Source organism: Osmerus eperlanus, chromosome 15, assembly GCF_963692335.1.
Source record: "Osmerus eperlanus chromosome 15, fOsmEpe2.1, whole genome shotgun sequence".
NCBI lineage: Eukaryota > Metazoa > Chordata > Actinopteri > Osmeriformes > Osmeridae > Osmerus > Osmerus eperlanus.
This window is the reverse complement of record NC_085032.1, coordinates 3,859,620-3,876,744: the sequence shown is the minus strand read 5'-3', so window position 1 is coordinate 3,876,744 and position 17,125 is coordinate 3,859,620. Positions and strand designations below refer to the sequence as shown.

The 17,125-nt window shown below is 38.4% G+C and overlaps 1 protein-coding gene across 3 annotated transcripts in view; it reads left to right on the top strand.

Moving 5' to 3' along the window:
* nsmaf (neutral sphingomyelinase (N-SMase) activation associated factor) overlaps positions 1-17,125 on the top strand; it is a 134,314-nt gene that overhangs the window by 37,218 nt on the left and 79,971 nt on the right. For all 3 annotated transcript variants that reach the window (XR_009932248.1, XM_062479027.1, XM_062479028.1), the window contains exons 2-8: positions 713-799; positions 4,394-4,472; positions 5,483-5,544; positions 5,700-5,736; positions 6,495-6,545; positions 6,642-6,713; positions 10,155-10,202. Coding sequence is in view for 2 of the 3 variants with exons in the window: in XM_062479027.1 (XP_062335011.1) it covers positions 713-799; positions 4,394-4,472; positions 5,483-5,544; positions 5,700-5,736; positions 6,495-6,545; positions 6,642-6,713; positions 10,155-10,202 (436 nt within the window). In the remaining variant the exon portion in view is untranslated. The remainder of the gene's footprint in view (positions 1-712; positions 800-4,393; positions 4,473-5,482; positions 5,545-5,699; positions 5,737-6,494; positions 6,546-6,641; positions 6,714-10,154; positions 10,203-17,125) is intronic.

Here is a 17,125-nt window from a genome sequence, read left to right as displayed (position 1 = left end):
TTTTACCTAAATATATATTAAGCTGCACATTACATCTGGTGGGTGTGCAAAATATACCTTTATGCATGTTGCATTTGAGATCCTGTTGTAGAAACGTCTTGTTAACATAGATTGCACTTGCGAGAGGACCATGCAACAATAGCATTATATTACCAGAATTTTTTATTAATGTAGTTTTCTGAAGCACTGTGTATGGGAAAAATATATACCTATATACCTCTTCCTTGGCACAATTATTGAAATTCTGTTAGAATTTTGCCCTTTTGAGCCTAGCTTATCTGCTCTAACAATGTGTCGGTTAAATTAATAAATGTAAATATAACGAAGCATTTAAACGCAAGAATGCTAGGTAAAGTAAATTACAAAGAGGGTCTTTGTTGGTTTTAATCCTTAACACATACAATTGCACCGGTGTTCTCTGTCCTGGATGGTCCCTGAAGAAAACAATCACCTTGGTGTGACGAGCTACAGTATGATTTGGGTGGTTGACTCCACTCCCACTTAACCCAGGTTTCCACATTGTTATTTAAAAATCCAAGACAAGTTACCTATGCAGAATGCATGTATGTTATGAAGAAATCAAAAGATGACTACCCTCACGATCAATAATATTAGCTTTTTCCATTAACAGATGGAACAGATTATTTGAAACATGGTATCTTAATCACTTTTGTCATGTCTTATGTCACTAAATTTCTTGTCTCTCCCTTAGGTTTTCTCTCCTGTTACTGGATCTAGAGGAGTATTATTTTGAACAGCACATAGCATACCATGTGACAAGTACTTCTAATACCAAAAGGTAATGTTGAAGATTGAAATGGTTAATAATATTGGCAGCGTCCATGCTTTCAAAAGTTTTCAGTTATCATTTAGGGCCAGTTGTTCAAAAGGTTTAATCTGGATCAGAATTATCTGGATTTTGAAATCCCATGTTTTGCTATCCAGGATCAGTTAATCCATTTTACATCTGTACTGGCTTTTTAAAGCAACATTGGCTTGGATCACCCTGATCCAGATACAAACTTTTCAAGATTACCAAATTCGGATTCACAGTGTTGTAAATGGGACTACGTACAGTCAGGTCCATAAATATTTGGACATTGACACAATTTTCATCATTTTGGCTCTGTATACCACCACAATGGATTTGAAATGAAACAATCAAGATGTGCTTTAAGTGCAGACTTTCAGCTTTAATTTCAGGGTATTTACATCCAAATCAGGTGAACGGTGTAGGAATTACAACATATTTGATATGTGGCCCCCCCCCTTTTTAAGGGACCAAAAGTAATTGGACAATTGGCTGCTCAGCTGTTCCATGGCCAGGTGTATGTTATTCCCTCATAAAGGGAGTTCGTTATTTCATTGACAAGGAGCAGATAAAAGGTCTAGAGTTCATTTCAAGTATGGTATTTGTGTTTGGAATCTGTTGCTGTCAACTCTCAATATGAAGTCCAAAGAGCTGTCACCATCAGTGAAGCAAGCCATTGTTAGGCTGAAAAATCAAAACAAACCTATCAGAGAGATAGCAAAAACATTAGGTGTGGCCAAATCAACTGTTTGGTACATTCTTAAAAAAAAAGAACGCACTGGTGAGCTCAGCAACACCAAAAGACCCGGAAGACCACGGAAAACAACTGTGGTGGATGACAGAAGAATTCTTTCCCTGGTGAAGAAAAACCCCTTCACAACAGTTGGCCAGATCAAGAACACTCCAGGAGGTAGGCGTATCTGTGTCACAGTCAACAATTAACAGAAAACTTCACCAGAGTAAATACAGAGGGTTCACCACAAGATGTAAACCATTGGTGAGTCTCAAAAACAGCAAGACCAGATTAGAGTTTTCCAAAAAACATCAAAAAGAGCCTGTACAGTTCTGGAACAACATCCTATGGACAGATGAGACCAAGATCAACTTGTACCAGAATGATGGGAAGAGAAGAGTATGGCGAAGGGAAGGAACTGCTCATGATCCAAAGCATACCACCTCATCAGTGAAGCATGGTGGAGGTAGTGTTATGGCGTGGGCATGTATGGCTGCCAATGGAACTGGTTCCCTTGTATTTATCGATGATGTGACTGCTGACAAAAGCAGTAGGATGAATTCTGAAGTGTTTCGGGCAATATTATCTGCTCAGATTCAGCCAAATGCTTCAGAACTCATAGGACGGCGCTTGACAGTGCAGATGGACAATGACCCGAAGCATACTGCGAAAGCAACCAAAGAGTTTTTTAAGGCAAAGAAGTGGAATGTTCTTCAATGGCCAAGTCAATCACCTGACCTAAATCCAATTGAGCATGCATTTCACTTGCTAAAGACAAAACTGAAGGGAAAATGCCCCAAGAACAAGCAGGAACTGAAGACAGTTGCAGTAGAGGCCTGGCAGAGCATCACCAGGGATGAAACCCAGCGTCTGGTGATGTCTATGGGTTCCAGACTTCAGGCTGTCATTGACTGCAAAGGATTTGCAACCAAGTATTAAAAGTGACAATTAGATTTATGATTATGTTAGTTTGTCCAATTATTTTTCGTCCCTTAAAAAGGGGGGGCCACATATAAAATGTGTTGTAATTCCTACACCGTTCACCTGATTTGGATGTAAATACCCTGAAATTAAAGCTGAAAGTCTGCACTTAAAGCACATCTTGATTGTTTCATTTCAAATCCATTGTGGTGGTATACAGAGCCAAAATGATGAAAATTGTGTCAATGTCCAAATATTTATGGACCTGACTGTATAACAATGTAGGCCAATGTAGTAGGCTAGCCAAGTAAAGAACAGGATCAATAGCCAGCATGGGGTCACTTTTAGGTGTTTTGATTTGAAGACACAGAAAAAGTCAAAATAAAACAATTCAAATAGTCAAAACCATAATCAGACAGCCTGGCTCCACCCTCCAACGTACTTCCGCTCAATTTTTATTTTCCTTCAGTAAGTCAGTCTGGGTTTGCGGTATATTGCCGTTTTTCTCCCGACAATTCTTACCTGTCCAATCAGCGAACAGAGGGAGTGGCTGAGAACAATAATGTTGAGGTTGTGCGCTAGTTTGAGTTGTAGTTCAGTAATGGTGGCGGAGAAAGATCCGAGCGAAGCTATTCAGTCCGTTGTGGCAACGCTGCCGAATATCCAGACGTTAAAGCCGGAGCAAGAACAATCTTTGCTGAGTTTGGTTGGTGGCCATGATGTTGTGGCCCTCCTCCCCAAAGGGTCGGCGAAAGTTTGATATTCCAGCTCGCTCCGTTAGTGGTGAAGGAATTGGCTAAGGCAAACGTTGGTAAAGATTGGTTATGGCAGATCCAGAGTTGCTCTGAGCAGATCCAATAGTGCCCAGACTCTCTGTACAAATGAAATATACGAGAGTCTGGTAGGACCAGGCTAATCATCTGACCCAGAAACAAATATACATTCTTCACAATTACAATGTGAATATTTTGAAGATGTGTTTCAAAATCGGAAAAGGGCTAAGTGTCCAATAGTCAACAAAATTAAAGAACTTTCAAAGTTAGTCTTCGATTGTGGAGAGACCAGCTTTTTGAAACTCTGTTTAGGAGGCGGATCTCAAGTCTGGCTTTGGTTTGCTGAAGTTGTGAAAGAGTGATTTGTTCCTCTGCCAGACGAATCTGTACTTCTGCTCTAATATATGAATAAATGTATATGAATAACATGATACAGTTTTATTTGACCAATTTCAAGTTTTATTACATGTTGTTCCTGAAATCCACCCTTCTGCTGGGATCATAATTATCTAGATTTTTTAGATCAAAGGTATTCCAATCCTACTAAAAAGTTTTAAACAACACATATTGACGGTTTGATCCAGATCAAAACCAAGACTGGATTACGTGATGTAATCCAATTTCAGAATCTTTTTTTTATTTTGAACAACCCAGTTTCAAGATTTGATCCGATCCAAAGCCGAAATCCGATCAGATCACTTCTGAACAACTGGCCCTTAGAGTTTCTACGGACTCTGAATTCATACAAAATCTTGTCCTGTAATCACACACTACATTTTATTTGCATTACCGTTTCATTCAAATTCAACATGTGATTTGCTTTTGCCAGCTACGCCACCAAAAGGCTAGCAATTCTATGGTGCAGGTGGGTGGTATTTGTACTGAGCAGGAAGTTTAACCAATTAAACTCAGTTACACAAATTGCAGTTAGCCTTCCTAAAACCATAGTGAACAGTTTTACAATCAGTCCATTATTTAAATTTCTACTAATATATAATAATGCATTTAGTGTAGGTCACAAACAAGAAAGCCTAGGTTTTTGTGATTCTAGCACTAAGGGTTTATTCCTATGGCGGTGAACATTTAGAAATTATTGATTAATGCCAAAAATAAGTTCACTCAGTTGTCTTCAGTGATATTTTTCTCCTTTTCCAGAAAAATACGAGGGTCATTCAAAGTTTGCTCCAAATCGGTTATTTTTGAACCTGAAGATGTTGTGGAGCCAATTTTAAAGGTATCTCTAAACAAATAATATATTTGTTTTTCTTCATTGCTACTCCCTTGTAAAACCCTTTTTAATAACACCAACTTGAAATGTACTACATTCAGGCACTACATTAGTCATAGGTAGGTAGATTTGAAAATTCCACATACATTCAGGGACCAGACAGCAATTGTCAGACAAAAAACAACAACAGTACCAACAAAACAGAGCACCTCAGCATAATCACCAAAGTGTTCTACATATAAGGTGCGGCATCCTCACACTCATAATTCAGTTATTTTTGTTTCACAATTTGTTCAGCAATGACTTGGGAAATGGGATGTGCTTTTTCGTACCAATTCGTAAGAATGGTTAGCTCCTGCGATTCCCACACAGCAGAAGTGTAGTAGTTAGCTAGCTCTACAATTTACCGGGCTAGGTTTTAATCTAGGAGCAAAACGTCTGCCAGCTGTAGGTATATGCAGGTAGCAACGTGCTCGGCTCCATGACTCCAGGTAAGTAGGGCTCGTGAGACTGCTCACCAAAAGAACGAAGGGGAACCCACTTGTCTAGCAGATTAAGACATGTTCGTAGGTACCTAGCGAAAAGTAGCCTCAACTTTCCTTGACTTTTAGCTACGATCCTATTGCTGAGGGCTCGCTGATATCGCTGTCTGTCTCTGTCTTACTAGAACTGTGTCGTTGCTACAGTGTGCTGACGTAGTGACGTTAGGCTAGCACTGAGATCCCTTGGTGCACGCAAGGCACTTTTTGCCACAAAAACGTTGTAACCTCCTAAACCGTGCAACGGAACATAAGTAAAAATACAGGCAACGCAATCGCTACCAAGACGAACCTTTTGACACCTACTTTGTCTATGTAGTCCAAATATCGACGGATCCTTAGGGGTTGGGGAAAATAAATAATAATAATAAAGAAATAAATATATATGAGAGAGAACCATGGTTTGTGCTCGCCGAAGGCAAGCACACCCCAATTATGTATTGATTATTTTAGTTTGATACACATTTATTTTTTCAGATTCCACTTCGAGACTGCAAAAGCATAAAAGCTGTTAAAGGAAGTTGTCATGTTTTCAATGAGTAAGTAGCATTGTATTACATAATCTTGCGTTCGCGTATTTATCCATAAATGTATAGATATTCTTCTATTTCTTAAATGAAAGCTAGAATGGTATCAGATGAGATTTGTTGATAAAATGAATTAGGATCATTATCTGCCTTCTTTTGTTCTTTAGGACCCAACCAACAGGCCTCTCAATCTCATGTGGACAGGTAGGCTTAAGTACTATATTTAATGCAGCACAAAATATTTTATATGTTATTTAGCTTTAGTCTGGATCATAGTGGGTGGAGGGGGGGGGGGGGGGGTGTTAATCACATTCAATGGGATTCCATGCAACATAGGGTGAAAGTCGTTGGATAGTATTACTGAGCCCACAAACAAGATGAATGGTTAGATGTAAATGTGTGTCTGTCAGGCGGACCTCTGCTGCTTGTAACTTCAGTCTGTCCCATAAAAACCAGTGTCATCTCACAATAACTTATTTTCAGTTTGTGTTTTAATTTAAAATGTCCAACAGACAGAACAAAATGTAAATGTACCTCTACCACAATATGCTTTTAATTGAGATTTTCTGGAAATTGTAATTAGTTTGAATAAATATCCTGTAACTCTCAAAGTAAAACAGTATATTTACTCATAAAAGTTAAAAGCTTTATTTAGAAAATATTTGCTATGACTACCATTTACTGTTTAAATGTTTGATTTTGGATCAAATCAATCTGCCTTGTACTTAGTTACGTAGTACGTGGTTATGTCTGGCAATGCTTCAATGCGTGTTTAAGATTTTGCTTAACTGGGGTACAATATTCCTGGTTCAGATGCTCTGGAATTGTGGATGTGGATTTGTATATTAAACTCAATGGGAAATCAATGATTGTTGTAATGTAATCATTTTGAATGGTAGATAAAAAAAATTTAATAGCTCACCATAGTAAATGTATCTAAATCTGTTATATTTAAACTTCAGGTTTATAGTATCAAAGCAAGCAATGTTATTGCACCTTACAAAATTGAAAGGGTGAGTATTGCAATATATTTTTAATGAAGCCTTTTCAATGTTAATTTGAGATCAATTTTGACTGTCACATGGTGAAACTATTTTATCTTTATATAGGGAAACAATACATTTTTCTTCCATCTGGAGGCAACAAGTAAAACAGAGGATGTTGTCCAAACATTACTTCAGGTATGTATCAAGTGAATATGAGATATGTAATTAAGCTCTCAACATTATCAATACAGAATGTATTTGTGGACATTTTATGGAGTGGCAAAATCCTAATTTAATTTGTTATATACTGTATAGCCAAACATTCCTGCTTTCCCCAAACAAGATGGGCCTATCAAATTGTTATAATTTCCACAAAGGTGGCAAATTATAGTATTATATATTCACATACTTTGGAACAGATAGGTCAAAACACTTAAACTTAGTAGGTATATGTTGGTGTTGAATTTATGGGTTTTTAAAAGCAGAAGCCAATATCAGTATTTTTGGATAACATTTACAGACCCAGAATGCAGTATATTTTGTTTAGGATAGAGGTTGGTTGTGAACCAAAGTGAGCTATTTGATTTCCCTTAAACTCTCTTTCATCAAAGACACGGATAGCACATTAACCAGCCACCTAGACATCACATGGATGAGTACTGCCCTCCGGTGGTTTGATGTATTGACAGTAACACAGAACCTTACTATGGCAGGTATATCATACTTTGGTCTAATATTCAATAACTTTCATATATATAATTACATGAATATTTTTTATTTTTTATATTTATCTCAAATCTTATTTTTATCTTGTTTATCTCCAAAAAGAATGATCAAGACACTAAAGTGCTTTCAAAATGTGTTTACTACATTATCAGAATCAGTAACGGGTTTATTGCCAAGTAGGTTCTCACGTACAAGTAGTGGTGGGTAAAGTACTGAAAATCTATACTCAAGTAAAAGTATAATTACTACCATAAAATATTACTCAAGTAAAAGTGATAATTACCATTTGAGAAACCTACTCAAGTAAAAGTACCTGGTCAATAAATTGCTCAAAGTTAATTTCCTTTTTCAAATGTTTTACGTTTATGTTTTTATGTCAAAAAGAAATGATATGCAGTAGAGAAGGTAGGCTAATCAAATACGAAGCTGACACTCTCAATTTATTCCTCTCTACCTCAACATTCCAACTTCCTCATGCTCCTCATACTTTTTCTCTGTAGCACTTCCACTCTCAACAAAATAAATAAAAGCCAATAAAATAAGAGGTTCTCATCTCTTCCATCTTTATATGTTGCCAAATGTGTTCGAAAAGGCAAACCAGTTCCCTGTACGCTATTCCTTCTTAAATCAGATGACTAGGTCAACTTCTACATTTTAACTAGGGCTGTCAAGTGTCAACTGTCAATATTTAATCGCATTATTTCATATAGTTAATCGCGATTAATCGCAAATGTATTCAATTGATTTAATCTGTTCCAATTTTACCCCAATAAAATATTTCTTTGTGAAATGACATTAAAAGGGTGTATTTAACTTAAAAAACTGGAGGATAACAAGAGGAAATTGTGAGGGAGTTTTATTCACTCACACATAGGCTGTACAATATTGAACATACACATTGTTATATACAGTGTTTCCTCGAGGAACCCCCCCCCCCCCCCCCCAGCCAAAACTAAGTTCTAACCCTAACCCTATATTTCAGAGCAGGATCATGTAATAGTCTAATTGCTAATGTAATATTGCACATATTTTCGTCCTAATTCCCTAAAACAATAAGGTTAGGCTACTTAAAAACACCTTACACTCATAAAGTATGTTCTAAATGGCATAAATGCTGCCAATTAAAAATTGATGTAACAACTTATTGTAAATGGTCAGTAGACTAGCCTGTCAATTAAGGTACTCGAAAGCATGTACACTGTCTGCTTAATTTGACCTTGATAGGCTCAGCATTCTGTAGCAAATAATAACAATAACCCCACTATTTATTCATTGAAACTACTAGCCAAGGGCATAGGTTTGGTCTCAGCTTTGCCGCCCTAGTGGCTCCCTGGAGCTTTTTCAAAAATATGAAAATGGAAAAAGATGGTGTGAACATATTTTTTGTTTTAATTATTAAAACCGAAATGTTGAAATAAAATATTTATTATATACAAATGTTTACAGCATTGTGTATAATAAATATTTTATTTCAACATTTCTGTCAACAAAGATTTACGTCATAGCCTGCGACACACGTTTCTTTGAGCTCGGCGTAGTGCCAGACAGGTGGCTGTTGCAAACAAACCGGCGGGTGTGTCATGGGCCATGGATCCCAAAGGGAAAAAGAGAAAGATAGCTGAGGAGAACAGAGGATTCAATAGTTCTTGGACCGAATCATTTGCTTTCATTGCCAATGCGGAAGGATTGCCTGAATGTTTGCTTTGTAATGAGAAGTTGTCAAATAACAAAAAGAGTAACGTGGAAAGACATTTCCAGGGAAGGAATGCTACATTTGCAGCTGAGTACCCAGTTGGGAGTGAGAGAAAAAGTGCGATTGCATGAATGCTCATTATGTATTTGTAGCCTACTTATCATTTTGATAGTAGGCTAATATAGACACTTACAGCATGTGTTGCCTTCATTATAAGGCTTCTATAAGGCTTTTAATTTTTTGCGGCTCCAGACAGATTTGTTTTTTTGTTTTTTGTCCAATATGGCTCTTTCAACATTTTGGGTTGCCGACCCCTGACTTAGGCCAACAAAGTTTGACAGTGAGACCACAAAAAATTGGCTTTTGGAGGAACTTGTGAGATGTGAACCATATTTTATTGACAATATTGATTTTATTGAAATTAACAGATCTATAACTTATTAACTTTAAACAAATGCTTTGATACTCAAAAAGGTATATTGGGAAAAAATATATATAGTGCAGGAGACTTGCAAAGGATCTTCCATGAACATGATAACATCAGTGGACCAGAAGTAGTAGTGTGCAGTATTGGAGCATGTCAAGCCTACTTCCCTTTATGAGTGTACTTCTTATTACGCGGGGGGTATCTGGAGCTGCCTGCGCCATACTTTCAAATCCACTCTCCGCCAAGAGACCCGCCCTCCTCTGACTCTGATTGGCCATGACCCTGAAACAAACTGATCAAACCAACGATGGCAGCGAGTATTACCCAATCAGGAGTAGAATAGAATGAATCTTCACAGAATGCAGGTGGGATGATTTTCATGGGATGCTGCGTTGAAGACAACTCTGAAAATACGGGACAAACCTCGTTCCGTATTGATTCAAAACGGGACGCGCTATTTTATTCTCAAATACGGGACGATTCCGTATTTTAAGGGACGGGTGGCAACCCTATATGCAGGTGATGTAGTAAAACATTTATTGCCCCAGCTGCAGTGGCTGCAAGCACACCTCTCAATTTCACTAGAAATTGTACCCTCTCTAGATCTAAATTAAGTCTCGAATAAAAATAGGTACTCACTGGAAGTATTTACACAAATTGTATGCACCAAAAGGTTTACATTTTGAATGGGGATGTAGACTATATATTTTTATAGAACACTGTTTACACTGTTTGAGTGCTTTTTGTGACAACTTTAACTTATACCTTTAAAAAAATGTTTTATCTACAGCTGCAACGGGCATCTTGTCTGGACAAGCTTGCAGACCAAACTGCGATGGTAAGTGAGCAACGAGGCCACCTGGGAACACCAACTGTGATAGATTGCAAGGACAAGCATGAACATTAGGTGCCACCACCAAGCAACTCACATTGTTAGAATATCAACCTGGGATATTCTTCACTAGTGTACCTCATGCAATGAGACCCTAGAGACATAGTTTAGGAGGAAATTTAATTAGAGAAATGTTTGATTATGGCAGGGTCAAATAGCTATGGATAGTCTATGATTTCTGGCGTTTCTTTCCGAGCTGCTGTTGCATGTTGAAATGTTGCTGTTTTTTAAGGGTTAACATTATCCATCTGTCCATTGTTTTCTAGAACTGACAAAACGACTAACTTATCTTTGCAGTCTCAACGGCAAAGGACAGTAATGACTCAAATAAATTCAGTCTGATAACATCTTACAAAGTTTAGGGTTTATCGGTTACATTTATTATTTTAATCTGGATACTTACAGAAGATGTACTGGATTAAATCAGTATTGCGCAAATAGGCCTACGTCATGGAGAATGGTAGGGAATGGGATGAAGGCGTTCCCCTGGCTCTATTTGCAGTTAGGGACAGTGCAAGAGTCCCTGGGTTTTAGTCCAGCATAGCTGGTATTTGGTCACACCTACCCCTTTTCCACCAACGCATTTTGGGTGCCGGTTCGGAGCCGGTGCTTAATCGCAAACCAGTTCTTTCTCTTTCGACAGACTGAGAACCGGAAAAGTGGTTTGTAAGTGGTTTGTACGTGGTTTGCATATAGCACCACTTCGGAGCTGGTCTAGATTGTGAACCAAGTAAGAACCGCTTGGGGCGGGGATACCGTGTGGCTAATGAAATTACTGAGTGGCTAGTAACTTTGGAAAACCACTAACCACAGTGGCTGGTGAGCAAATTTTTTTATGTCAAGCGCTGCATGTAAGGTAAAATATGGGAGTTGACGTGTGGACATCGAGCTCGTTCACGTGCGCACAATCACTAGTTAAGTGGAATCAATGAAGACAAACGTGTGATATTGATTGCTTACGCGGTGTTCATAAATCTGAGAAAAACGTTGCGTACAGAGTTTTCCAGTTTTCTCCATATGCATACTTTTACGGATGAATTTACACATTTTGATACATTTGATCCCTAATCTTTAATAACTTCACCCAAGAGACCTCCTGAACTGCGGTTGCCACTCCACCATAACCCTTATTCTAATTATGCACCTGTTACAGCACTTTAGCTCAGTTCGTTTGATGTACTTCAAACATTATACATCACAAAACACCTTGTTCCGAAAATGGCTGCAGCACTGGGCTTTGTACATTATTGGGTGTGCTCACGCCTTCGGCGAGCACAACCATTGTTCTCTCACATATATATTATTATTATATGGCAACGACAGTACGAGCGCTCTGATTGGCTAAAGGGTAGTCATGCCAGCCGCGTATTGACCTCATCACCGGTCCGCGGTCTGATACGGATTATTATTGCCCTCCTCTGACGTCATCTTCAAAATGAGCGATATCGAGGAGTCAGCTGAGTTTTACTATCCAGATGATACCTCCACGGTTAGGTTAGTAAGTAGTTATCATTGTTGGAATGCTGCTTCAGCATTCCAAGTATTGTTCTTTGAATCTTTATTCAACTTCTTCATATTCTTCATATTAATAATATAATTTTATTTCTTCCGCAACACCTTTCAGCGCCTTAAAATCTTCAGCTATTAAAACCGTTCAGCTATCAAAACATTCAGCAGTTTCAGGCTATGACTGCTTCATATTTTAGGCTTTGTACCCCTTATGCTTGAATTAATATAAATCAATATTCATAATATTTTTTACATGGTTTTCCAATTGTTTGTTTTTCAAATCCTCTCAATCCTCTTAAACTTCTTCAACTTTTAAATCCTTCTTCCTCAATCCTTCAGCTACAGCCACCATTTAAACTTTAAAATGTTGACAAAACCCTATTTTTTTTTTTTATTCAGCTTTTTGATATCTATTACAGTTTTTCTGAATTGCTAAAACACTAAAACCCATCGGCTGAACAAAGTTCTCAGTTGCCTGAACTCATGTAGCTAATTGTGCAGTCTGTTGTCAATACCTTAAACCATTTCACATGGTAAAACACAATTTGCAGATCTCACATAGACTTTTCAGCAAAACTCTAAACACATTCTCATTCTCAAAACACATTCTGCACTCTAATGCACATATCATCCATACTGGTAAACACAAATGGCAACAATCAAATACAAATAGAGAAAACATGTCATTGACAAAACACAACCACTCAAAATTGATTTCACTTGTTTCAAATGATGTGACACAACCAATATAAGCCAGTTCAGAGAGCAAACAGGTTGTTGAAGGTGGGAAAATATTGCTTGTGATGTCGACGAAGTGCTCTGGCCTGACCCAGCCCAAAGACAAGAAGAAGCACATTGATCACATGTTTACTCCTTAGATTTTTGTCCTTTTTACTGTAGTATTGTATACTGTAGTACAGTGTAGGCTGTATACTGTACAATGAACAAATTGTATGGCCCTGAACATTGTGCTTTCCATTTGTTACAGTAACAGTACTGACTGCTCAATAGATTTTGACTGGTTGCAGGTTCATATCAACAAAGAACAAGAGTGAGTTGTGAGTAGTGAGATGCAGGGTACAGTACTGTATAGAGGTACAAGGATGGAGAAAGAACAAAAAAAAATTGCAAAGCAGAGTAGTAATTTCTGATACATTTTGAGCTACTATGATAGAACATGTTGTCGTTCATCAAAAGACAATGACGGATAAATATGAAATTTGTTTTGAGATTACTTAAAAATGTACTTCTCCTATATAAATAACTATATGTTTTGAACAATGTGTTTTCAATTTTTTTGTGTATTGTTTACTGACTGCTTGATAGTGTATATCATTTTGATCACTTTGTTTATGATTTGAGAGCAGTGTTTGATTTTGAGCACAGGTAAAAGTGTTTTGAGGCGAAAGTTTCATATTGCAAGAGGATTCAGAGGTTTTGTAAATGGTGCTTGAAGATGAGGTTTTGTGTTTACAGTTTTGAGAAAATCGGTGACTGTTTCAAGAATGTGTTTTAGCAATTATGAAAAACTGTAAACTTTTTTCAAATATCACTGATTATGTTTCATCAGTTTTTCAAACTGTTTCTGAGATTTACATGGGTGTGTATGTGAGAGCCTAGAGCATTGTTTCCCAAAGACTGGGTCGCGACCCTCAGGTGGGTCGCAAGAGATTTTTTTGGGGTCGCCTTGTCACGATCTGCATCTATGCCAGTGGCGATTTCTTAAACAAATTAATGGTCAAATATTTACTATTGTGTTAACATTGTAAATGCGTTAGAACACGTTCATATCGAAGACGAGTTCATTCAGAATCAGATACATATATTAGCAGGTCGTCTGACTGATTTCCTTCTCACGCCTGGGACACACTGGCTGCGAAGTATGGAACGCCGACAGGGTCAAATGTACTCTTATTTAAACGCGTATTTTTGATTGGACACCCGTTTAGGAAGCGCCTGCAGCTGTTTCATAAGCGGCTGCAGCCGTAAATGTGCAGGCGAAAGTTACACATGAATGTACGCGTTAGTTAACGCTTGCAGGCGTTAAATAAACGCCTGTATATTTACACGTGCAATTGCAGGCGTTAAATAAACGCCTGTATATTTGGGTGTGCTCAAGCCTTCGGCGAGAGCACAACCTTTGTTCTCTCACATATATATTATTGGGTGTGCTCAAGCCTTCGGCGAGAGCACAACCTTTGTTCTCTCACATATATATTATTATTTTTATTTCTTTTTGCCCCCCTAAAACTCAGTCAATATTTGGCCTACATAGACAACGTAGGTGTCAAAAGTTTCGTCTTGGTAGCGATTGAGTTGCTTCTATTGGAATTTACGTTCCGTTGCATGGTTTAGGCTCAAGTTACGTTTTTGTGGCGAAAAGTGAAGCTAGCGGTGGCTAATTTGCTAGCCACAGTCACTGACGTCACTACGTCACTAACGTCACGAAAACACGCGTGACTACCTTTGGCAGAACATTCGTTTCGCATCTGTTAACTTGGGGGATAGCTAGGCTAACTATAGCTTTACTGCAAGGCAGCTGCAGAAACGCCACAAGCAAAGAGGCCAGGGTGATAACTATTTACTCATTTTACTTTGTGATATGACACACAATTGTGATGTGTAATGTACAGTATAAGCTGATATTATTAAGGAAGTACATCTACTTTCGTAAACAGTAGTCTACTATTTCACTGAAGTATTAGCATCATGACATTAGCCTGTGTTGCCCGGGCAACACATACTACAGTGGTCTATGATGTAGCGTTATCTGTTTTCAATCGTTAAAATAAACATTCCTCACATATACATTTTCGTTGTAGGATTTATTCTGACATTAGTAAACGATTTGTTGGTGAAATTACCATTACCTGTGGTTTCAAACCAGTGTTGCTCACTGCAACGCTGTAGCCTACGCGAGACACTACAAAAACATCTACACAGCTGTAGGAAGTCAAACGGCGACAGAACATGTTCGGCACTCCCCTTACTTAAATCAAAAGTCTATCTAACTACTAATCTGAACTTCATTGCCACAGCCTAAACGTTGTCAATCTGTTCATGAAAATAATTAATTTCATCCTAAACCGTACAACGGAACGTTAAATCCAATTCAACCAACGCAATCGCTACCAAGACGAACACAGCAGTAGTTTACTGTACTGTACTGTAGTAGTACAATTTACCGGGGCAGCTTCTCCACACAGGGCTATATCGCATTTTGCGTTGTTACTGACAATGATCGCTACCAGTGAGCTTTTTATGAATGAGCGATTTTCCACTAAATAAATGTCAAGCTTATTTACGTTTTGGGGGGCATATTTTCAGTTAGCAGATGGTACTGTTTGAATCGCGATTCCATCTTCTACTGCCAGGTAACGTCGTAGAATAATCTTCAAAGGGGGTTCTTTATTAATGAATGAATTAGTATAATCTTCAAAGGGGGTTCTTTATTAATGAATGAATGCAATGAGTACGATAAATGCCTGAAAATATCATGAGAAGGGAAAAACTGAAGGGGAAAAATGACGTTTAAGTCATAGAGATTAGGTCAATTTTTACACCGGTCTGCCAAATTTATTCGTTTTGATTCAACGATGAGGCTGCCTCTTCCAGGGGAAATGAGAATCTATTTCATTCTACACTTCACTCGTATTTTCAGTTGTAAATGAGCAGCAAAAAAAAAAAAGCTTTTAAATCTATGTAATCTTTATAAATAATAAGTATGCATTTTTATATAAAATATACAGAAATATCAGTTGTAAAAATGTCATTCAAAAACGGACCCCTGTGCAACCAATGAAAGCAAGCACACCCTACAATTTCCCCAGAAATTGTACCCTCTTTAGTTTTTCTTGCTGTTGCGCCACAATTTATCCTTGGGTATACCCATCAAATTGACCAGAGGCTCTGCCCCTACTATTTGTGCTCTCACACTGCCATCTAGTGGGCACTTTAGCGAACTTAAATGTATACCTTTTTCGAAATGTGAATATGATATAGTATACAAACGTAGTTATTTTTTCAGTAGCTTACAATAGCCTACAGTTGTTGTTAATGGCACTGCCAATTTATATTAGCCTATTTCTTAACCTTAATTCAATCAAGATCGGTTGAGTGTGGACAGGTATTCTCTCTTGCAATGATCGTTATCTGGTTTCCCCTCAGAAACAAATGAAGTGGTAGCACCCATTTTAAACGTGTACAGACGTTAAAAACGACCGTGTACAGACGTCAAAACGTGTACAGACGTTAACGTTCAAATGTAACCTCTGTACACGAATGACAATTCAGAAGTTTTGACGCTAATGTTAAAAAACGCTGCAGTGTGAACGCACTGTAACAGTGCGTTCACACTGCAGCGTTTTTTAACGCTCTGCATCGCTTGCCTTCCCACAGTACACCACGCTCGGGGGCGTGTTAGACAAGTTAATACAGAGTTGTAGTTCTCTAAGGTCACTGTTGTAGTCATGGCCAAGCGTGCAGATTTGGGTTCATGTACTCACAATATCGATCAAAATACCACTTTTACACAACATTTATGTAAGTGCAAGATTTTACTAGTGCAAGATTACAGTAGAATACATGTTACGCCACCGGTCACTCAACCAGTCGTTTGTAGGCTGGGCTCAGTAGCGAGCTAGCAGTGGCACAGAACAGTCACGTAATGTGACGACTACATTTAAAAGTAGGCTATAAAAACACACTAGGAACAATGACGACATCGGCAACCATGCACCATGCATTATTAGTTTAATGTAATCTTTAAATTCAGGCTCGTCACATTAGTAACTTTGTTCTGAACAGAACTGGGTGTGCAGACACATACGAAAAGTTTCTCCTCCATCTTGAAATTGTCAAACCTAGAAATGTTTACCATGACGAACAGTTGCTACGTTACAAGAAACAAGAAACCAATCCGATTGGCCAACGCTAGCGTTTTCACGCTCCTCATTTACATAAAGTTGAGAAAATCCAACTTGCAACGCTCCGCTCCGCTCCGCTCGCCTTCCCACAATGCCCTACGCGAGCGTCAACGCCTGGTTTCATTGAAAATGAATTGGAAGCCGACGCCACGCGCCGCCCGCTCCGCTGCAGTGTGAACGCACTGTAACGGTGCGTTTACACTGCAGCGACGCGATGCGAGCGACAACATGTTTTCCATTCATTTTCAATGGAGCCAGGCGAATCGCTTGCGTGGTGCATTGTGGGTAGCGACGCGACGCGATCGAGTTGAGATTTTCTCAACTTTATGCAAATGAGGAGCGATTTTCGCTAGCGATGGCCAATGGCAGTGTTTTCTTGTTTCTCGTAACGTAGCAACCATGGTAAACATTTCTAGCTTTCAGTTTTTAAGATGG